The 23,249-nt window shown below is 40.7% G+C and overlaps 1 protein-coding gene across 9 annotated transcripts in view; it reads left to right on the plus strand.

Annotated features, from left to right (window-relative positions):
- ppfibp2b (PPFIA binding protein 2b) overlaps positions 1-23,249 on the plus strand; it is a 51,927-nt gene that overhangs the window by 19,875 nt on the left and 8,803 nt on the right. For 3 of the 9 annotated variants that reach the window (XM_079567509.1, XM_079567508.1, XM_079567512.1), the window contains exons 4-17: positions 4,751-4,837; positions 7,667-7,780; positions 12,542-12,700; positions 18,087-18,179; positions 19,350-19,478; positions 20,729-20,840; positions 20,946-20,978; positions 21,649-21,710; positions 21,794-21,869; positions 21,954-22,036; positions 22,267-22,334; positions 22,409-22,474; positions 22,543-22,603; positions 22,791-22,838. In XM_079567509.1, coding sequence (XP_079423635.1) covers positions 4,751-4,837; positions 7,667-7,780; positions 12,542-12,700; positions 18,087-18,179; positions 19,350-19,478; positions 20,729-20,840; positions 20,946-20,978; positions 21,649-21,710; positions 21,794-21,869; positions 21,954-22,036; positions 22,267-22,334; positions 22,409-22,474; positions 22,543-22,603; positions 22,791-22,838 — 1,191 coding nt within the window. Of the gene's footprint in view, positions 1-1,947; positions 2,282-4,750; positions 4,838-7,666; positions 7,781-12,541; positions 12,701-18,086; positions 18,180-19,349; positions 19,479-20,728; positions 20,841-20,945; positions 20,979-21,648; positions 21,711-21,793; positions 21,870-21,953; positions 22,037-22,266; positions 22,335-22,408; positions 22,475-22,542; positions 22,604-22,790; positions 22,839-23,249 lie in introns of those variants that run through there. The other 6 variants (XM_079567516.1, XM_079567511.1, XM_079567510.1 and 3 more) reach the window with 6 other exon arrangements.

Consider the following 23,249-nt stretch of genomic DNA (forward strand, 5'->3'; position numbering starts at 1 on the left):
TATCTCAGCATTGTCACAAAAGACCACAGTGTTTAACTTGCCATTACTTCAGTGTGTTATATAACAGAAGGATGCTAAAAGTGATCGACCTAATTGACGTAAAAAAGTAAAATTCAAGTTATTCAAGTTAATAAAAAATGTTTAAAAAAAACGTTTTTTTTATGTTCATAAGCAATAGTTATTACAATACTCATGAACACTCATGAACTGGCTGTGATACTGAGTCCTACTATCAATCATCTTTACAAAACATTACAGTATGCTTGACGAGTTGTGACTAGCGTTGATTTGGCAAAGAGAAAGCCGTGAAGAAATGTAAAAACGTGCCCTTAGGGACCTGTTGCAGTTCAGTATACAGTATTCCTTGATCTGTACACCTATTTATTTTTTGCAGTCCCACCACCTCTCTCTTGTTTTCTTCACTCCATCCACTCCACTCCCCTCCGTGGGCCCACATCCAGGTTTTCCCCCGTCCCCGTGCATTTACTGAGTTTGTTTGTAAATGAGCTGCTCTTCAGTGCAGTGTGTGGTCACTTTGGCGGTGGACTAGAGACTTTAGAGGTAAGACTTGCAGCTTCTAGCTCATGCGTTAGTCTGATACAGTTACATGTGAAAGTTGGTGATTTGGTTGACCAGCTGTGGGGCATTGCTTGTTTCAGTAGCAGATGTCTCACATGGTGCACAGACCTTCGAGCTTTTTTGTCAGGCTTTATTTATTAGCTCTTTCCCCCGCCTTTTTTCTTTTAGCTTTTGTTTTATAGCCGTTTTGCTTCGAGCTGTGCTAATTGACTATAATGGCTGCTGTTTGATAGATTTGTGAGAGTGCACATTCACACAGAAACACATTATTGCAGTTTAACATATTAATCAAAGTTCACCCTCTTTCTTCAGGGTGATAATGATGAAACATATCTCGGCTTTCGTAATGAATGGCCGATACAACAATACACTGAAGTTCCAGTAATAATTGTGTGTAGGTTATTTACTGTAACTATGAAATGTTGACTTTGCATCTCCAAACACCAGATGGCAGTATGGTGCATAAAGTGTATTCATTCATTAGCCCAGTCAAGCATGTCACAACTGTTTTGTTTTTCACCCAAATACGTTCTCACCCAATGTCGAGGGTGCAAGTTAAATGAAGCCAAAACTGAATGTTTGAAGAGTTCTTGCATTGTTTAGTTTTGCCTCATCTCATCAGGGAAAATAAGGTTTATGTAATGCAGCCAAACTCAAGACAAGAGAGTGAGACCCTATATCTAATTTTATTGTTGCTTGCTGCGACCCTTACTTTGTAGATCTATTTATTGCAACGTTGGCAGACCTGTAAACTTCCACCAATGCTTTATTTTCCATTGGTATATTATTCAGTATTTGTGGTCAGATAATATTGGACACCAAAAACTGTCTGAAACGTCAAGTATTTGCTTGAAACTTGGTTGGATAGGATGAAAAAAAAAGAAAAGATCCTAATATCTTCTGAACAAGCTGTGTGTAGATGCCTCTCCTTCAAAGATGGCCTTGCTTTACAATTACTCTGCCCCCTGTGGGCTTCTTTCTGAGGGGCAGATAGACATGTAAACACAGGAAGCATCAGGGCATTACAGACAGGAAATTCTGATGTCCCAGGACGCCTCTCATTACACTGACCCAGAAACGGAACTGCACATGTGAGTATTATGAATTATACTTTTTAGCCACAAAATTAATGTTAGATATTAGCTGACAAAATACTGACTGACTTTAACTAGAATCTTAGAGCAGATATTTTTAGCACACAGTAAAAGAAACTATCATGTTAGTCTTTATCAGATGAACGCAGTGAAAGAGACATAAACAGATGACACTAAGAAAAACGACCAGACCCTTCCCACCCGCTCCCTCCACTGTGGGACTGTACCATTTGTCCGTCAGAGTCAGAAGACATGGGGGGGGGGAGTGACGGAGGCCTGAAGAAAGTCAAGGAAAAACTCATGCCACAGGAATACAAACGGAACAAAAGAGCGACAGCGACTCTACACGAGCAGCGACTCTGAGGCAACACCTATGGACTGAATGGGAATGCATGCCTGTAAAGCTCACAAAGAGGGAAAACCACAGAAGAGGGTGAAGAAGTGGGAGGGCGAGAGAGGGTTGCAAGGCCCTCCTCCTCCACCACAGCTGTGAAGTTACAGACAAGGGTTTGGTGACAGCCGCACACTTCTGGTCCGGGCCGCGATGGGCTGCAAGGAGCATGGACACTCCCATTGATTTCTACAGGCACTTCTCCTGGCTCAAAAAGGTCAGAACAACAACAACAACACAATTATTAACCACCAATTTGGAAATGTAGAACTTTGGTGCATTGAGTATGTGTGAAGTTCGTAAAACCCGGGAATGTTGTCATGACGATGATGTCAGGAAAATGAATGAAGAGTTCTTGAAATGCCGGGATATGGAACAAGTGTGCAAAGTTTTGGTGATACTGTTGCGAAGGGATGGTCAGGTTTGAGCTCATCGCTGAATTACTCAAACAGAAAGATAACTTATTAAGATCCTTATGTTACCTTCTATGAAATATAAAGCATTTAACTTTGGACATAGCTGCTACTGATGATTGTCACTCATGTTGCTGAATGTGTTATGCCAGATTCCAATCTATGCACACAAAAAATGGCAAAACAGCACACATAATCTATTCGAAAAGTTCCTCAATATCAACACATTGGACTGATTTTCACAACTGGATTCTTTCAAACACACTGACGAGCTTGATTGCAGTGACTTTGCTTTTTTTCTTTGCTCTTTCTGCTGCATCTTCTTCATTGTCTGTATCTTATTGTGTTATTTCCTGCTGCATAGAGTTTCCTTATGTAATTTCCCTCTTCAGAGCAAGGGCCTGAAGCATCCATGCTTGTGAGTGTTGTTGTGAGTTCAGGAGAGTCTTGTTAGTATCACATTAGGGAGATCATCTGATGGAGTCTGACAAAGCAGCGTGATACAGGGGATTTAATCAGTTGTTTTCAGTGCGAGGGTCAACTGTGAATGTCTCCTCTACTTTTATCAAGGGATTAAAGGATTTCTAGTTTGGCGTTGCCTTAAGTTGGAGCAGAATACACAAAACTGATAAAGTTTTTGTTCTACTTTTGCTTGGTATTTCAGTAAGGAAACTAAAAAGGAGAAAGACATTTAAAAACCATTGCTTCTTTAGAGAAATGTGTCCACCCACATTTGACTCAGTCTTTCAAGCACCAGTGCTTTCAGGGTAGCGCGTTAGGAGCAGTGGGCGATCGCTATGCCGCTGCTCCAGATCTTTAGCCTGAGTCGCAATTAGCATTTCCAAGCTGGAGGATGTGCATATTTTGGGTGTAGGAAAATCAGAGCAGTTGGGGGAAACCCATTCAGACGAAGGGAGAATGTGTCATACACCACACAGAGGCGCGTAATGCACAGTGTTGCTGATCACGCCACAACAAATGATACCTGTTACTGAGTTTAAGTAGGTGCCTGCATGTGGCTCCATTTGTCTTGTCCATGTCTTGCCCTATTACTTCATGTGGAAAACGACTGCACATCTATGAAGAAGCCGACTTGCTGGTCACATTCATATCATGCGATGGGGAGTTCCTTACAGGCGCCTGACATAAGATGGAGCATGTGATAGCATGTAGCAAATGATCACCCTACAGATATTCATTGTTGCCTCAGGGGCCATCATTAAAATAGTTGGAGATCAAACATTCACAGCTGTTTTTCATTTGTATTTGTAAAATAGAAACACTCTAGAATTTTGCACTGACATCTTGTAAATAGTTGCGTGTGTTAGTGCTTAACATCCATTTTAAAGCGATTAAGCCTACATATTTAGTCTGGGATATGTTTGCTTTCTATCCCAGAGTTTCTTCCATAGTGGGAAGGATGCTATTTCATACCCACTGGACTACCTTGTTAACTCCAGTAATTCAATGTGGTTCAGTGGTCAGCTTTGATTTGAAGCATAAACAAGCCAAGACATGGGAACCGATGTGATGCTTTCTACATGAGCAGTGTTGCATTGTTCATTCAGTTACTATTTGTGTGTTATAGTATTCATAATGTGCTGAACAAAGTATCTATATTTTATACCAAAGTACTTGTTCTATTCAGATGTGGCTTCGGAGCATTGTGCCTAGGAGAGATGCCTGTTGCAGAGTCAGATGATGTGCTCCTCATCATGTGCTGCAGTGAAGAATGCTCACATGAACAGCCGTGTGTCTGTGCAGCACAATCATCCGCTACATTTATAGTTTGAACTAATTTTATTTAACTCTGTGATTCATCTGCTGCCAGGCCCCTCGCAGAGTTCAGTAAATGTGATTTTCTCTAAAAAGCCAGGCCTCAGAACAAGAACTCTATCTTGTACTTCGTTTGCTTTCTCTATGTTCACTATGCAGAAACTATGCAGAGGCTGGGTAATGCTGCTCTGGCTTTATGCTGTGACGGTTGTCAAAATGGATTAGATTATGTGTCTTGTTCAGGATGCACATTTTGAACTTTTTCTTTATCCATCAGGAATAACCTGGCATTGTTGCCAGTCTAAACATAGATCTATTTATATCCACAGAAGTTTAGACAAAGAGGGGTATGTCTCACTGATGATGTGTGTTTTTCTATTTTTCCAAAGCGAGTCTGACCAATTATCTTTGGTTTCCCATTGACATCCCGTCCAATTTTATTATAAACTCAACTGTGAAAATGTATTAATTTCAGCACTGTTCCATTATGTGTCCAGGTGAACATCTGCTCTCCAACCAACAATGAAACTTACCAGGAGCGACTCCTGCGCCTAGAGGGAGACAAGGAGTCCCTGGTGCTACAGGTTAGACCTTCTATACACTTGATTAGATTAACATTCAGCTTGAGAATTCAGCTACTAAATGATTCCTGTTTCAAGGTAATATGAAGTCAACAACTAACTGCAGATCTTTTTGTCGTGTTTGCTACATTTTGATTTAACTTCCAACGCATTTATCATAGTTGGACAATACATTTCTGATGGATGATGAATCAACTAATTGGTTATGGCAGTTGACAACTTCATTAATAAGTGCTGATTGTACTGTTCTCAAAAGACTGTAGTTGCATTTATTTTTACACAAATTGTGAGGCAAAACAAAAGAAGAGCATAGTTAAAGCTGATCTAAATAACTCATGCCCCTAGAGGCCATAAGCGCCACTGCAGGTGTCGTAGCATGTTGCGTTTTTTTACTCATTAATTGTCCTTAAGAGTAAATACTACGCTGATAGAAAAGACAAAGGGACAGAGGGATATTGTACATCCAATTACACAATGGAGATCATTTTTTTCACTCAAACCTGGCTGTAAATACTGCTTAAGTGGCGCTAGCCCACAGTTAGCATTGTCCGTTAGCCTGTTAGCTTATTTTTCGTGAGTCCATTCATGCGTATTGGAGCCTCCGACCCCAAGGCAGCGAAGTTGCACCAGGGGGAGATGAAAGACCCCCCAATCATCCCATTAACACTTATGTTACCCCCAGAGGGACTACGGAAAGGATTTATTCAGATTTACAAGTTGGTTAGTACTGCTTTTTAAAGGATGTTTGTTTTTTCCCGTCTACATAAGGTACATCAGGTACTTTGCTAACTGCATCACGCCTTTCTGTGTATTCAGGATTTCATTCAAGACCTTTCAAAGTTCCTTTTTTACTGTCTTAAATTAAATATAAATACAGCATGATCACAGAATTACAATTTTAGCGCAGGTGGGTTTAAATTAAAAAGATTTGAAACTGTGAGCCAGGATTTGTCTGAAGCTATAGAGAAACCTCTTTAATCGTGGCTTCTGTTTTTTTTTAGCTCATCCATAACAAACATGTCGGGACACATTGGAGCTGCCTCTGAGCAGGTGTTTACTGTAACCACCATGTGCTGCTGCTAAAGCCATAGATTATACATCTGTGACGCGAGACATCAAGATCTGTCTGCGTTCTGTACTTTTGCTTTTCATTAACTTTTATTAGTGTGGAGTTTGCGATATTCATTCCAGACTTATACTTTTATAACAAAATAAAAGAAGAGACAGATGACTACAAGGGGAGTACAAGGTGTAGACATTGGCAAAGGAGTAAAATAATTTGTTTACTTTCCAAAATTCGCTATTTTTTGGGTTTGCCAGAGAACTTCAGAAACAATGGAAGCTTTGCAGTCTTCTCCATTCCGTATCTAAGCAAACAAAAATGAAAAATAATCCTGGTTTAAAAAATAATCTGGTTTATATGTTAACAATTGATTGCATATGATTTATTTTTATCACTAACATCTGAAGCGTGCCACATACCTGTGCATCTCTGAACCACACCACATTCCTTCCCTCTGCTCTCCTCTGATTGGCTCTCACCTAAAGTGACGGGGGTTTAGTTGTTCCAGACAGTGAGTCTGATTGGCTGTCAGCAGGTTGTTCTCTCAGCGTTTGGGCCTTTGCTTCACTTTCTTTTCTTCGTGAGTGTCCTTCAGGTGAATTATTGAGCGTAGGACATGTGGACGTTCACCCTCTCTGTGCGTTCGTCATGTGTTTAGCTCTGAGCAGGTAAGACAGCACTTTAATGTTGGGGTTGATCTTTGTCTGGATGCAGCTATTTTAGAAGTAACTTGCATAATATGTCATATCAATATTTTTTATTGCACTGTTTATTTATTAGTTGAAAGAAAGAGCACACGCATCCACTAAGCCTGTAAAGTTGTGGGCGCAAGAAACTTAGGAGATTTTGCTGTGGCCTGTTCCATATTATATTGTAGTGTTTTTTAATAACATTGCTATGTATTATTTGGCCTGAATACACTTTTCATACCCGTGGACAGTTGAAAAGTTACAGTATATGTTATTTAATTTAGTAAAGTATTGTAAAATTAGTAAAAAGTAAAAACATATCATCACATTGCACTTTTTTTGCCCGTATCTGTCTTTCTTGTTTACTGTTGTATATAATGGGTGCAAAGTCAGAATTGTACATTTCGTGATTTGTCCTTGTACACTAGATAGATTTTTTTTTTTACCAATCCATGCTCTATTTATCACCGTAGTATTGCTGTTGGTGCTTGTGGCAGTCTGCCCAATAGATGCTGAAGCGAGCAGTCTAGTGTGGGGTGTGTGGATGTGGTGTTGTCACTGTCTGCACATTCCTGACTGACACAGTGTGGTTCAGTTTGTGGTTTTCTGTCGTCTGAGCTAAACCAGGATCAGACCTCTATCAGACTGTGGTGCAAGTGTTTGATGAATGCAAGATTTAAGCAATAAATTGCACTACAACATGACAATAGCCTTTGGGACTGCTCGCCTTTGAGCTCTTGTAATTAATATTGTGTCATATTAGTTTTGATTTAGCTTGAATAAACAGCTCTGTTTGTTGTATACAGAGGGCACAACCTGAACGATGAAGGATTCAGAACTGAAAGAGAACTTTTAAGTTGGGTAACAAATGAATCACCGATTGACCAATACATGTAACGCTGCCTCCACAGAGCAACATTGTTCGACATGAGATAGCAATACAGAATAACAATATTGTTGGTTGACTTGGTTGACATACTCTAAATGAAACACTTACTTTTACGTCAAGAATCTACAAATGTCCTCCCTGAGTCTATGCAGAGCAGACTCATACTGATGGATAAATGTGTGTCTGTGCAGGTGAGTGTTCTGACTGACCAGGTGGAGGCTCAGGGCGAGAAGATCCGGGATTTGGAGAGTTCTCTGGAGGAGCACAGGCAGAAACTGACGTCCACGGAAGAGATGCTACAACAGGTAACACAAAAGCACTTAACAATTGTTTTGGTTTGCCTTTACTGTTCAAACTAACTGAAATTATGAAGAAGCTGTGTGGTTTTACATGTGTTGTTTTTAAAGCTCAAGGGTTTTTCTTTTCTTTTCACAACATAAACCCACCCCATAAGTTTAAAGTTCTATTTATTTAACACTGTATGAGTTTTGTTGCTACAGGTTGACTGGTCAGTAGTTATTTTCCAGTAATGCTTTTTTACTAAAGCAGGAAGCGGTGGGTGACTAAATAAGGGAGGGGCCCGTTGATTCATTCGGAGTATTTTGGATTAACACTAGTGTCTACGAGTTACTAACAACACATCAAGTGTATTTACAGTCCACAGCTCAGTTCTTATTATAATTGGTACTAAAACAACTTCAAAGATGATGCTACATGGATATGCAAATAAAACTTGCAGAACCTGTAAAATATTCCGTTTTTGTAATAGCCGTGTGTCCTTTTACTGGAAAGTATACGGAGTCTACATTTTTTTTACTTTTTATGATCCATTTATCTGAAGCACGTTTGCAGCTCTAATTTCCAGAATTAAAAAAGATACTTTTGGTTGTGTTGTCGACCTACTGGAATAGCCATTGCTAAGCTAGTACATTTTGTGAGTAGATGGTGAAACAAAATTGCAGTTGTCAATCAATCAATCAAACTTTATTTATAGAGCGCTTTTCATACCGAAAGGTATCACAAAGTGCTTTACAGATTACAGCATTTAAAACAATGCGCCTGGGACAACCTCCCATATATATACATTTTATATATTAGGATTAAATAACTAGATTAGTCAGTTAAAGGCTAAGCTAAAAAGGTGGGTCTTGAGCCTGCTCTTAAAAACATGAACGTTCTCTGCAGCCCTGAGCTCCTCCGGCAGGTCGTTCCAGAGGCGAGGGCCGTAATATTGGAAAGACGCCTCACCGTGAGTCTTTTTGTTGACTTTAGGAATAACTAGGAGACCCCTGCCGGAGGAGCGAAGGGGCCGTGAAGGTTCTTAAGGTAAAAGCAGTTCTGAAAGATAAGAAGGACCAAGACCATTAAGACATTTAAAAACCATTAAAAGAACTTTGAAATCAATCCTGAAACACACAGGGAGCCAATGCAGCGATTCTAAAACCGGTGTAATGTGGTCCCGCCTCCTGGTCTTCGTCAGGACACGAGCTGCTGAATTTTGTAAAAGTTGTTGACCTGAGATACTCTTTTTGGGAAGACCAGAAAGCAGGGCATTACAGTAGTTGATACGACTGGTGATAAAAGCATGCATGAGCGTCTCCGTGTTGGCCCGAGAGAGAATGGGGCGGACTCTGGCTATGTTCTTTAGATGGTAAAAACCTATCTTTGTGATATTCTTAATGTGTGGAATAAACGCCAGCTCAGAGTCAAAGATCACACCCAGGTTCTTCACCTGTGAGGAAGGATTCATAGACAGTGACTGTAGTTTTGGTAAAAGTCTCTCTCTATCTGGGCCTCAGGGCCGATGATTAACATTTCAGTTTTGTCCTGGTTAAGCTGGAGAAAGTTTTCTGCCATCCAGAATTTGATTCTAAAATGCAGTTAAAAAGTGCATCTATTGGCCTGGTGTCATCTGGAGACATGGAGATGTGTGGTTTGTCATAAGAAGTTTTAGACTGGCCATCACTACGGTAACTAACTGTATTAGATTAGATTAAAAAGAAAAAAAACACTCCTGAAGACCTGTTTGCACAGTACATGTGCATCTGACTCAGACATTACACATTTCTCTTGACTACACGGTACACGCTAAAAAAAAAGATTTTTAAATTTTATTTTATTGCCAAACTGTCAAGTGTTGGATCAGTGTTTCCTTTTTCATTTGTTGAAACAATGATAGTTGTAAATCCGTTTTAAAGACCCTGTTCAGCTGTAAACTGGTCTATGACTATCCAAAACAGAGTGAGTGTTCAGATGTCTCCGGTTGTTGTTGACGTCAGTTCTGAGGCAGTCTCATGCGGGACCAGTAAACTCGGGGTAAGAATCAGCCCTCTGTTGGGACCGTTCAACAGGGCCATTGTCCTGTTCCTGTCAGCAGCACCGGGGATAATAGGAAGACAGACCAAAATAAACATATCTTTAGTGCTTCAGTTTCTGAGATATATTACTATCCACAAAATATATAGGTATTTATGTATTTACAAGTTCGACCTTATTTGTCATATTCATACGATTCATTGAAGGGAGGAGAGTCATATTTGTATTGGTTTTTTTTTCACATGACACAAGTCTTCCCACAGGGTAAGGGGATTTTTAATTCATTCAATCCAGACTGGGTGGTGGTAAGCCACAGTATAAAGCCGCCTCTGCCCTTGGGGTAAACTGAAGGAAGCACAGCGGCACACTTATGCATGAGCAAGATATCATAAGCAATCCCATATGTTTTGCCCTTGCTCTCTCAATGTTTGATGAATTGTTAAAATTGTATATCAAAACCAACATTCATTAGATTATACAGAATATACGGCAACAAATTGGATACACAGGAAGCCAACCTAATGTTCATGAGCCTTTCTGCCTGTGGATAGAAACTGTTTCTAAATTCAGAGGTCTGCGCTTTGAGGCTTTGCAACATCTCAGTTAGGGGGGATAAGAAAGGAGTCAGTCGGGTCACTGAGATCCTGCACAATACAGAAATCCTTTTCTTTGCAATATTTTTCATGAATGTGTCCACTAGTGTGCATTATGAATTGCATATGAAACAAACAAGACAGTTAACATGTTTTCATCTTTTTAGCCGCAGGAACAAAATCATACTGGTTCTAATTAGTTTAAATAACCTCATCTTTGTGACCTCAAGTAGAGGAATTCAAGTATCTCTAGGTCTTGTTCACGAGTGAGGACGGATGGAGCGTGAGATCGACAGATGGATCAGTGCAGCATCGGCAGTGATGCAATCGCTGTATCGGAGTTTTGTGGTGATGCAGGAGTTGAGTCTAGGGACAAAGCTCTCGATTTATCTATTGATCTACGTTCTACCCTCACCTATGGTCATGAGATCTGGGTAATGACCGAAAGGACAAGATTGCGGAAAAAGACGGCCGAGTTACGCAGTTCGCAGGGTGCTGCACAACCTTAGAGATGGGGTGAGGAACTTCTCACTTGGGAGAAGCTCGGAGTATACCTTCATGTCGAGAGGAGCAGCTGAGGTGGCTTAGGCATCTGGTTCGAATGCCTCGCGGTCGCCTGTTCTTGGTATGTCCATTGAGAGGACGGCCCCGAGAGGACCCAGGACACTGAAGGGACTATGGTCACAATCTTGTGTTTCTAAATGCAAACTGTAGACAAGACTTTCTTTTGCACAGTCAGAGGACGGTGCGCTTTGTGATATCTTCAGCTTCATACCTGGTGCATTAAGTGGGCAGGTCAGGTCCTCTGTGCATGTCACGCACAGCAATAGTCCCTCCCCAAGCTTGAATACTGGAATATTTTATTACATTTGGTTCGAGCTTAAGTTATGTGTGAGTTGTGATCAAACAGTGTTGAGATTAGGCTGTTTGACTGTAGACAGATAAAGGACTGTGTGGACAGAGATAAACGTGTGTCTTTGTTCTGTCCCACTATGAGGAGGATGGCACGTCGAGTGACCTGTTGACTCTTTCCCTAAATCCATCAGACCAAATGACACACATCTTACTAATGTGAGCGGACTTCCCATTGTGATTCAGAAACTGTTTCTCTAAGCTGGAAGAGAGGGGAGAAAAAAGCCAAGTTATCCCAGTAATAGACCATTGTGCCTCTGAAGTCTGAAGTTGTAGATGTCCTGTTGGCAGTTGTGGATCAGGCCTGATAAATGGCCTGTAGAAGTGACAGTTGAGTCACTCTGAGCTGCCATAATCAAACAGATTTACTGTGAGGCTGCTCATTACAGAGCTTTAGCTGTCTGCGTCTGAGGCTGACACCATTTACCATGTGATGTTTCCATTGGAGGACCACCCTGTCCCCCTGCGCTCTGGCTGCTGCACATTCTGAGTGCAAGAGTAATACATGCACAGTGTATGACGTCAAATTGGCACCTCTTGCTACGATATTTCACTTCACTTCAGTTTCCAAACTATTTTGATGCATTTTGCTTGAGCATCTGTCGTTTTCTTGAGACGTGTCTGAATTACATTAGCTTCTTTCATTTACTGGGGTTTCCCCTTCCAATACCTCACGCAAAGGTAACACAGAATCAAAGTCCTTATAAACCCATACAATTTAGAAAAATATATTATTACAAACATCTGTTGGTATAAAAGATCAATGTGTACTTTTTTTTTTTTTTATGTTTTGTAATTATAAATATTTAATTGCAAAACTAATTAATTTAACTTTTTACAATGAAATCCATGTTGCATTAGTGATTACTTTAACTCCCTGTAAAGGCATATGCAGCAGGAAGTATGAAAGAAATACCATACTTTCTGTGAACAAGGTGAAACACAAGGATTGTGTCCTGACCATGTTCCTTACACAAATTTAGCCACACTTTCTTGTTGTGTCTCATACCAAAGAAGCCCACTGAAGTATTAATAGTGTCCAGTGCAATGTCTGTGTGTGTGCGTATATTTAGCCTGGAGCCCTGGCCCCGGGCTCAGCCCCTGTTCATGTGGGACTGTCCTGAGGGGAGCTGCTTGCTGAGCGGGCACTCTGACTTTCTGTGTGTGTTCTGCTAAACCCCATTTGTTTTGGCGGAGGGCGCGGGCTATGGCCTAACCGTGCGGTTTGTTTTTGTGGAGAACCAGGAGCTGATGAGCAGGACCTCACTGGAGACGCAGAAGTTGGACCTGATGGATGAAGTGTCGTACCTCAAACTGAAGCTGGTCAGTATGGACGAGAACACAGTCAACGGGACTTCAACACCAACACCAGAGCCTGGTGCCGCCAAGAACAACAAGGCTGAGGTGAGACAGCTTTAAAATTCCAACTTCTGGGCTGTAACAGATAGTTTCTGTTTTATGTTAAGTCTGATGTTTTCCTTGTGTTTTCTACCTTGGTTCTACTGTCACTTAATGATATTGCTCTATATTGTATTGTTGTTGTTGTTGTTGTTGTTGTTGTTGCTATAACTATAGGATTTCTATATATTACCTTATTGTATGTGTATTTGTATTGTAGCTAAGCGCACAGACACAAAAGTAGAAAATGAATCAGCCTAGTTTACAGTATCGTAAGAGTGCATGATCATTTTCACTACTGTTGTTATTTAGGAGGACAGATAAAGTGTGTCAGGATTAGAACATCCAAGTCTGTAGTTGAATAATGCTGAGTTGATAAAAACTTACTGATTTGACCAGTGTCCCCTGTGAATGATCTAAAGTTGGACAGAACAGGGTTATTTTCTCTGACATTGTGGGACACCCTCTTACACAAGTTTGTCAAGAGTGTTTTTTGGCTGGCTCTTGTGGGCACAGTATTCCACTACTCCAGGATCCAAGCCAAAACAGACCTTTCCCAGACTCGCTAAGACTCTGGGAATAGGACCGAACTAAGAGCAAATCCTGAGACCCCTACAGCTGTGGACCCATGGGATTAAATGCCTATCTGATCTTATCTCTGGGCTTTTGTGTGTGTCTTGAGTTCACCTTCATTTTCTTTAAAAACAACTACTGTTTTGCACAGATACCTCCAATTATTTTGACAGAGGGATTGTTTATAAATGTATGTGATTGAATTTCCTGAATGCTCTAAGAATGCGATTGGAGGAATGTGTTCCTGGTGTGAAAAGGGCCTCTAGTATCTTCAGGCTCCTCAAGTGCTCATTGTCAGTTACTGCTCGTAACACTAACAGCTTGTCCATGTTCATAGACCTCACACTGTTTTCTATCACATGTATTAGATATTGAACCATTTAGTCACTTCCTATTTTGTTCTGTTCCAATTGCATTTTTAATTTTTCTCAATTGTCTTTTTTGGATCCAGCACACGTCTACTTGAGGTGTTTCTTGTGCCTTGGGATGTGGGCTAGCCCCTGAGTCTTTTGTTGTGAGATCTTTCCTGAGCCTGATGCAAAACACTGATAAATGTGTTGGACTCAGAGACATTAAGTGCGTGCCCCATACAAAGGCAGGAGATAAGGATTGGGGGGTAACAGACAGGAGCAAGAGAGGTCGGAACAAAGGACACAGGGATGAGACACAATGAGAGTCTGATGAATGCCACAAAGAACAGGAACAGTTGTATAGAGTCCAGGAATCTACAGGAGTACTATTACAGCAGAAGGAAAATAAAGCAAAACATCACATATATTATGAACAAACTTGGCACATTGTAGTTGTGGTGGTACCGACTGAACGTGGTGACTTGTCACTTATTGGAGAGAGGTTCGCGCTTCACTGGCTCGGAAACTTTGGTCCAGTTTGGGATGTTACTGCGTTGTTGGCTTGCTGCATCTCTGATTGGCTGGATCATTGTGCTGTTTGTTGCTGTCATGTAGTTGCATGTTGCCCCGCAGTTAGCTACTGCTACTGTATCACACTTACAGGGGACTTATAAGTTCATGTAATATTGTCTTAAGGTTTTCACTCAACCACTGGATAATCAAAACTAGAGATGTACCCATCCAGTTTTTTTGCTTCCGATAACGATACCGATACTGGGGTTTGAGTATCTGCCGATATCTGATATGAACCGATACCAAGAGACTCTCTTAAAAGTGGCTTTCTCTGAGTGAAAAAGTGAATGGTCCTCTTATTTTCATGGTGAGATCAATAAAGTATTTTCTTGTCATGATGTTGCAGACCAATTATCAATTCTATCTATTAATATACTAATGGGAAAAACATTTAACAAGGATTACTGGATTTCTGACATTATCCTTGGGACAGGCTATTTATATTCACAGCTCACATGAAGTGATCTGGTCATTACAACTTGTGCATTACAAATGCATCAGCTATTCTTTAACAGCATTTTATAAAATAAAACAAACATTTACAAAAAGTTGTGTTTTTGAAGCAGTGAGATTCAAAACTGGTATCGGTTCAGTATCAGATATTTGACGCCGAAACCCAATATCGTATTTTTTCCGGTATTGGCTCCAATATCCGATACCAGTATCGGATGGGTGCACCCGTAATCAAAACAAGGCAAAACCAAATAACACATATATATATTTACAGTAATTCTCTGGAGAAACAGTTCTGTATTCTCCATACAAACCAGGCTTGAGGGCACACGAAACAAGCGTACTTTCAATCAGCTGCAAGTGATACCAATCCATTTTCTCCTCTAATTTGAAGGATTACATAGGCCATGTGTCAGCTACACCCATCAATACACCTGAGCTTTACTGATTAATAGCTCGGATATCAAATAAAACTTTATTTGACATACAATGTCTGATTCATAATCAGACATTCTAAGTTTGTATGTCATGTTTAGAATGGATGATGTCAGATTATGCTTTGTCCACAAGGTGACTGAACTATTTTGACAGTAACTCCTCTTTTACTAGGAAGACATTTTTCTGTCAGCGTCACTTGCTATTATACTTAGATAACCTCGCTCCTGTTAGCTTTGTGCTGGTTGTTAATACATAAGCCATAAACTCTTAAGGTCTGACATGTCTATCGTGCGTTGTATAGACTATAGAGACAGTCCCCTCTCGGTGGGGAACAGCTGCTCGGCTCCGGTGGGCTGGAGGCTGGAATGGCAAAAATCCACTCGGAGCATTCCACTTTCACCTCTGAAGACACGCCCCTCATTCACTGTCACTGCTTTTCAGGAACTGCCCCATTCTGGGGCTCATTTGCAATTACATGTGTTTCAGTGTTAGGGCCCCAAACCTGATAATGATAATGTAAATGAGAGAATGCTGTGTGAATGAAAAGTGCCCAAATGAATCTGCTGCTGATCCACTTTAGTGCCTGCTACTGGTTTTGCACATTAGCGAACACTTAGTAAATGACCCCCTGAATGTATAAATGTCCTGAATATTAAATGCCTGAACAGTGAACAATTTAAATGAACTCATGTTAGAACAATATTCATCAATAGTTCATTTTGCTCAATGCATTGTAACAATACATAGATAATGTGCTACATAGAGATTTAAATGTACAATTAATAGTGCATTTCATGTAAAAGTAAAATTATGAAATTGCTTGTTATTTTCTAAACTCTTTTACTATCCTAAATTAAGTCACCATTTAGGATCTGCTACACTAAATATTGTGCATTATTCTTTCTGTGGTATCGTTATTTATCACAAAAACAAAACTCTTTTGTCTCTATTCTCTGTAGACATTCCACAGAATGTTTAGCTCCATCTTTTCATAACAGTCCAGCTGAGAGGTGATGACCCTTCATACCCCTGACAAAATCAAAACAATCCAAGTCACGCGATTGGCAACGCAGCGTCTCAGTCAAAAAAGACTTCAACGGACAGAAACCTTTGCAAGTTGATCACATTTAAGCAAAGTGAACTGTCTTGCATCAGTCCCTCATTCCTTCACTTCCTGTTGGGGCTCATTTCAGGGTCACTGTGCCGTTTTTGGCTGTCATTCAAGTGTGTTATAATAACCATGGTCCTCTGGGTAGGGCCAGAGATTACCAGCTGTGCCAGAGGGCTCATGTGCTGACAGAAGGACCGCATCGGGAGTCAAGGCCCATGTTTTCTTTAAGAAATCCTTTAATATCCTTCACGTCGGATTTTAAAATAATAATTCATGATATAAATATTTACTAGATTTGCCTAACATACTGTACAATGTCATTTTCTAATACTTCTTTTCGATTTACTGGCCTGTGTTAGACATTTCAAGTGATGGTTTCAATTCCTCATCAAATCTATGATCTCATTGTTTCCACTAACACTTCAGAATTAAGTTGGCATGAACACTTGCTCTGTTGTCAAATAATTTCATGCATTTTCTCTTCTTTTTTTTTGCAATGTAGCATTACATGAAAGTTTATAAGTTGAATTTCCTGATTGTATATGCAAAATTGTGAAATAAACTAAACTTAACTACTTACTCTATACTATATCTACTATATCTACACATGTAGATATGTGAAATGAAAAAATGATCATGTCTGACGGCCATAAATAGTACTGATACAATTGTTGTTTGATGTTTTTTATTCAACACTTTCTTTGTTGAAATGACCCATGCACCCTTGTCTGGTGTCTTCTTGCTGTTCCCTCGCCTCGTCCTGTGCAGTCCGTGGTGAACCTGATCAGTGAGCTGCAGGAGCAGATGTGCAGGTTTCAGGAGGAGATCAGCTGTAGGATCCAGGAGAAGCGTGCGATGGAGGAGCGAGAGGCGGGACAGTTCCCTCCTCACAGGGGACACAGCCTGTCCTTCTCTGAGCCTCGGACATCCCAGCACAGCGGAGCACACGGCGTTCACGTAGGAAGACCCCACGGATCTCCTTCTCTCCCTTCCCCTACCTCCTCCCCTCTAACAGTCCACTCCAGCCGGTACCGGACCTCATTGAATCACGCTAACTCCTGTCTGTACTCAACTCCAGTCTGTCTGCAGGGTGAGGGCAGCTGTCGGACCCTCTTCAAGCTCTATATGTTTGAATGGGTTTTCCAAATGCTTCTATAATTCTATCATTCGCTTACCAAAACAAAAACAGGACTTTTAGTTTATTGCTGTAATTCGGCAAATGATCTTTAGTTTACTTTGCACAAAAGCTAAAATGCTTCATAAAAGGCAATTACCCATTATTTGAGATCAATATCAAAGATCCAGTGATAGACTAATCACAATTATGAATAGTTTAGCATACTTTGCAACTCAACAATAGGTCTCAGCCAGGGACACATGAGCAATGCAGATGCAATCAAGTTACCATCTGTTTGTACTTATCAATGCTCTTGACGCAGTTTTCAATAGTATTCTCCAACTGTCAGCACATTTTGTGGTGAAGTATTTGGAAAACCTGTCCAACCCTGGTCAACTCTCTGAAAGTCTATGTTGATTTGAAGTTGCTTGCATGTCTATGGGTGTTCCCTATACTAACATTGTTTCTACACTCAGGTGGATAGCAGCACTGTATTGTTGAACCAAAGTGTATAACAATAACCCTATGCCGGGGAGTGGAGGTGATGGCTTGCAGATGTTGTTCCCAGGTTGTTGATAACTGCACGCGGTGGTGTCTCAGCCCCTCCCCTCTCTGCGTCGGCATGATTGTGGATTCCTGCTGATTTACAACCGAATCCAAGCCAGTTTTCTGATTTTACTCACCCCATGTCAAGAGCAGCATGTGCGTCTCACTGCTCTACTCATGTAAATCAGAGGATCATTGTCGTTTGTTGTGTTGTTTTTTGTGTTGATGCAGGATTTGCTTCAAGAAGTGAAGAAGCTGAAGAGCAGAGTGGATGAGCTGGAGGCTGAGAAGAGCCAATATGAGAGGAAACTCAGGGCCACCAAGGTATGGCCAACACCCTCTGTAAAATATGTTCTTTACAACTGGACAGTTCATATTGAATATATAGGTACATCTATGATACATGGTTATAGATATCAGGGTTCTCAGCAGGATTTTTTCACAGAGTAGGGGCAGTATGAAGTGCGGCATAGCAGGCGTGAGAACATTTTGAAATTCAGACCCCTTAAACACCAATTCCTGCATTTTGAAGGCCAAATTTTCTTTTTACTTTTTTTTCAAATCAGACATTACTACGACAGTATTGATTCAAAAAGGAAAAAAAACAACAGAAAATTCCCCCTACGTTGGGTGAAACACAGCGTGGGGGAAGAAATTTACAGCATAGGGGGCCCATATGCTCAATTGCGCTGGCGAGAACACTGGATGTGTTGTCATATTGCATGAAATTCACAGTTGGTGTAATGTTAAAACATCAATACTAAAATGTGAAACAGCGTATTTTCCGGACTATAAGTCGCTCCGAAGTATAAGTCGCACCAAAATGCATAGCCACCCTGGTGCACCGTTGACAAGCCTCTCCCGGCAGCACGTTGTTCCAGCACCCATGTGCTCCGCTTTTCACCAAGTTTCTCGCTCACTCCAAACTTTCTTTCTGTTGCTCGAAAATAAGAAACTTGTGAAATTATATATTTTGATCTATAAGTCGCACCTGAGCATAAGTCGCACCCCCAGCCAAACTATGAACAAAAGTGCGACTTATAGTCCAGAAAATATGTATGTATTTACCAGTAGCTACCCAGCAGTTAATAGATTTGCTCCGCAGATATTTGGGGTTTCAACATAACTCAGAAATGTTCAAATATCATGAAATTATTATTATCATGAAATTAAACTATTTGATTTCCGTTAGTACAAGGGGCACATCTCAAAAGGTTCAGACTGTTTCAAATATGACCTTCTTGGATTCTTTTCTGCATGCCATATTTTACATACTACCACTTTACACATACCAGTTATATCTAGTTTGCCATAATGTATGTCTAAGGGTGCTAATTTAGCTCTTTGTATAATGCACAACTACATGCTAACACTTTTTACTGACGCACTATTTTGGTTCATGGCTTTCTCTGCGCTTTCTCTGCTCCCTCTCTTTCTCTCTGTCTAACCCTAACCCTCGCCACTGGTTTGGGGGCACATCCTGTTTGCTCGTAGCTGTCCATCTCGTCCTCTCTGCATGTGTGCTACCAGTCCCTCATGAGCCAGCTGTCCGGCCTGAAGCTCACAGTGGAGCACACTCAGCTGGAGAAGCAGCAGTGGGAGGACCGCTGGAGGAGTGCCCAGGTGCCCCTTTAAATGTCCCACCACTGCCTCTGAACCCACTCCAGTGCACTCCAGTCCAGTCTTGTCCACCCTGAGGCCATTTTTGCACATGCTGTTTCACCCGTTATATATTTTTGGACATTTGTCTGTGCAGATTTCACATATTTTTATTTTGAATCTGTCTTTGTGGAAGCTGTTGATTCTAATCAAACTTATCACAATCCATTTGTCATTCCAGTGTCAGATGTTGAACCTGTCCATTCATGCCTCATAATTCAGTTATATGCATGGATCTTTTTTTCTTTCATGGCATTTTCTTAGATCCTAGGTAACGGGTTATTTTTCAGGAGAGTTTAAAAAAAGAATATGAGGACCAACCTTTTTATCCTTTGTCCCTTTCCCTTCTTCACTGGACCCTAATGTTTAGCAGCTGAAGGATTTGTTGAGTGTGCATTTCAAACGGACGTTCTTTGTTTGGTCCTAATAGGCACCTGTTGTCTGCAACTTTAGCCCCTGCAGCTGCTCCCATTAGACAGTTTTCTTTGTTATAATAAAGTAAGTAAAGACAAAGTGCTTTGCGAGTGGGTGAACCATTTTAAGACGCAGCCACTTAGCAAACTGTTTCAGGTTCACACTGGATGTGAAGGTTCAAAATACAGAATAAGAACTAGAACTACCACTTGACAAACAGCTGAGCAATGGCGTGTTTTGTGTCTGACAACATTTTCAAGGTTTTTCGCCAGATGTAGTTCACTAAAAACCAGGACAAAAATCCATTGCTGGCTAAATCCCAACTCACTCGGGAGCACTTTGTGACTGTTTAATAGGGAAGCTGATGATGCTTAGCTCTGGTTGAAGAAAGCTCTTTACTTGCCTTGGAAAATCCCTTTTGTCTGTTCCTATACGTCCTCAGAAGACTGGGCTGGGTCATTCCTGAGCTCTGATGTAGTGCAATAGCGTTGGCCATGCACAGTAACAAGTTGCAGTTGTAAAACCTTTCCATCTGTATAATGCAGAAAACTCACAGAAGGGACATTGTTTAAAGCCAGTCTTAAAATTTCCTACAGAAACATTTTGTCTTAATGGGGCAGGTTTAATTCTGAGTTGGAAATAAGTGTGTCCACAATTGGAGTGTCCCAGTTTTTCTATAATTGTATATTCATCATTTTGACTTCTGTTTCTTGTCTCATTTGTTTTGTTGGTGCATTGTACTCCACAATCCTCCTTGTGCTTCTGCTAAACTCCATCTTCATCTCTTCCTTGTCCCGCAGGCTGAAATCTCAGACCTGCAACAGCTCGTGGCCTCCAAAGACGCTGAGATCGAGTGCTTACAGACGCAGCTGTTGGCCAGGGGCAGCTCGGCCAATAACAGCGCGGAGAGAGGTACGACCGGTCAGCTTCAGCATACATTATGTCACCTACTGTAATACTAACACACCTGTACTTTATTCTCTCTAATGTTCTGCTTTTTGCTGCCCTCTGCTGTAGAGGAGGTGTATATCAAGCAACTCATTAACAAATGTAAGGCATGCTGAGCTCTGGAGAAATTTCAACTAATCTCTGTCAGAACCGAATAATGAATTGAATAATAAGACAGTTACCAAATCTGTTTGTCTGAATTGAGACTTTTCTGATGAAAGAAGTGTTTGATATTTCTCCTTGCTTTCATTGAATTGCCTGCTCTTATTTTAACCGGCTAATCTCAATTAAACTTCGAACATCTAACCGTTTACTCTACTGTAAATCTTTTCCTACGAACAAGACATTTGATCATTTCAGTGTCTTCAGTTTGAGGCCAGTTTCCCTATTTGATGCAATGATGAAATGTACAGGAACAGGATATTATAATATTGTGAGTTTATGGGCTCTGTGTTTACTGTAATTTGTGGACTTTTGGTCAGCCCATAAACCATGTTTCCTGTTCCTCGCCCAAAAGGATATTAAACATGTGTTAAGTTTAACATGGATACATTCATTCTCTTATCCTGCTAACATCCAGACTGTTATAGCCCTTGTTATTATTCATTATTCAGACTCTCAGGTGTTGCATGCTGCCATTAGTGTAGCCTGTTCACTCGTGTTAGCATGGCTGTCTCCTCTGTCACTAGTTTCCCATCAGATCCCTGTCACCTGTTAAATGCGCTTGACGTATTGAAATGAACAAAGAAAAACAATTAATATTTCCCTTCAGACCATGAATATCACAGGCTGAAGGTCGGCATGGAGACACTTTTAGCATCCAATGACGAAAAGGTAAATGTGTCCACTACATGATTGTTTTTCTACAATCTACATCAAAGGGAATTTCTCAGCTAACATTCTGTACATTTGTTTAGGATCGTCGCATAGAAGAACTGTCCCTGCTGCTCGCTCAGTACAGGAAGATGAGAGAAATCATGGGGCTTACATTAGGTAGGGGGTCAATTATAATGATAATATTAATGTAGAGTAAAATATCTTTGGTTTATATTTGTAAAAGTGCTTGTTAATGTGCAGGCAGCAGTGAGGAGGAGCTTAGCTGCAGTCCCAAACTCAGAGCCATCACTCACAGAGCACACTCCGACATCATCAGGTCAGAGGTAAGTGCATAATCACCATCAACGTTTCTTTTAAAGTCACTCTGTAATATTTCAGCCAGTAAATAGAATAAAATCTCAACAATTATTTAATTAATGTTTTTTTTGTTTTGTTTATTTGTTCTTCTAGAAGGTTTACTAGTGGGAATGGAAATGTTGTTTCTTTTCATTGACTACAGGTATCACATTTTAGTTCCTCTTGACCAAACATATTGAGTTTTGTCTTTGCACAGATGTCCTCAAGGGGATCTTCGCCCTTCATGCTTTCAACGTCCCCCTACCAGAGAGACCTGGAGTCTAGGTAAAAATCAGACCACGTCTTTGTCATAGATATAATACAATAACTTACAATGTCGTGTTTGTGACATGCTGCAGCTTTCAAAACTCTATGGACGTGTCCCTGGTGTCAGCGGGAGACACAAGCTTCTTCAATGGATCATGGTGAGTGTTGTAATACCTCTAAGTTTGTTATTCTTTTGCGGTTGTCCTAAAGTGTCTCCTTTGCCCAGGCCTCAGCGTCGCCTTTTGTCCAACAGTTTGGAAGAGCTGCAGAGTGGATCTTTTAAGAAGGTTACCATTTTTGTAATATATTATATATACTAATTCTTATTCCGTAACATTTGAGATGGTCACACAATTAACACAGTATATATTTCACTAACTCTAATCTTCCTGCCAAATGTGTGCGAGTCTAGCTGATGTGTGCTAACCACTAATTCCAGTTTGTGTGTGTGTCTCTGTGCATCTGTCGCTGTAGGCCATAGAGTTCCAGCCTGTTGAGACTGAAACTGAAGTAGTTACTGAGGTACTGGTGTGCTGCTAACCTGTATTAATGCCACTGGTTAAAGCAGTACTAAGTAACTTGTTTACTTTAATAAATCCTTTCCGTAGTCCCTCTGGGGGTAATACAAGTGTTAAAGGGGTAATAGGGTTAGGGTTTTTCATCCCCCCAGTGTCTCTGGCCAGAAAACCACAATTGCAACTTTGCTGCCTACGGGTCAGAGCCACCAATACACACTAATGGAATCACGATGAAGAAGCTAACAGGCTATGGGGCAAAGCTAATAGCGGGCTAGCACCACTTAAACAGTATCTACAGCCCAGTTTGAGTGAAAAAAATTGTCTCCATTGTGTAATTGGATGTCTTTTCTGTCAGCGTAGTGTTTACTCTCACTGACAATTAATGAGTAAAAAACCGCAACATGCTACGACACCT

Source organism: Gobius niger, assembly GCF_951799975.1.
Source record: "Gobius niger genome assembly, chromosome: 12".
Lineage (NCBI taxonomy): Eukaryota > Metazoa > Chordata > Actinopteri > Gobiiformes > Gobiidae > Gobius > Gobius niger.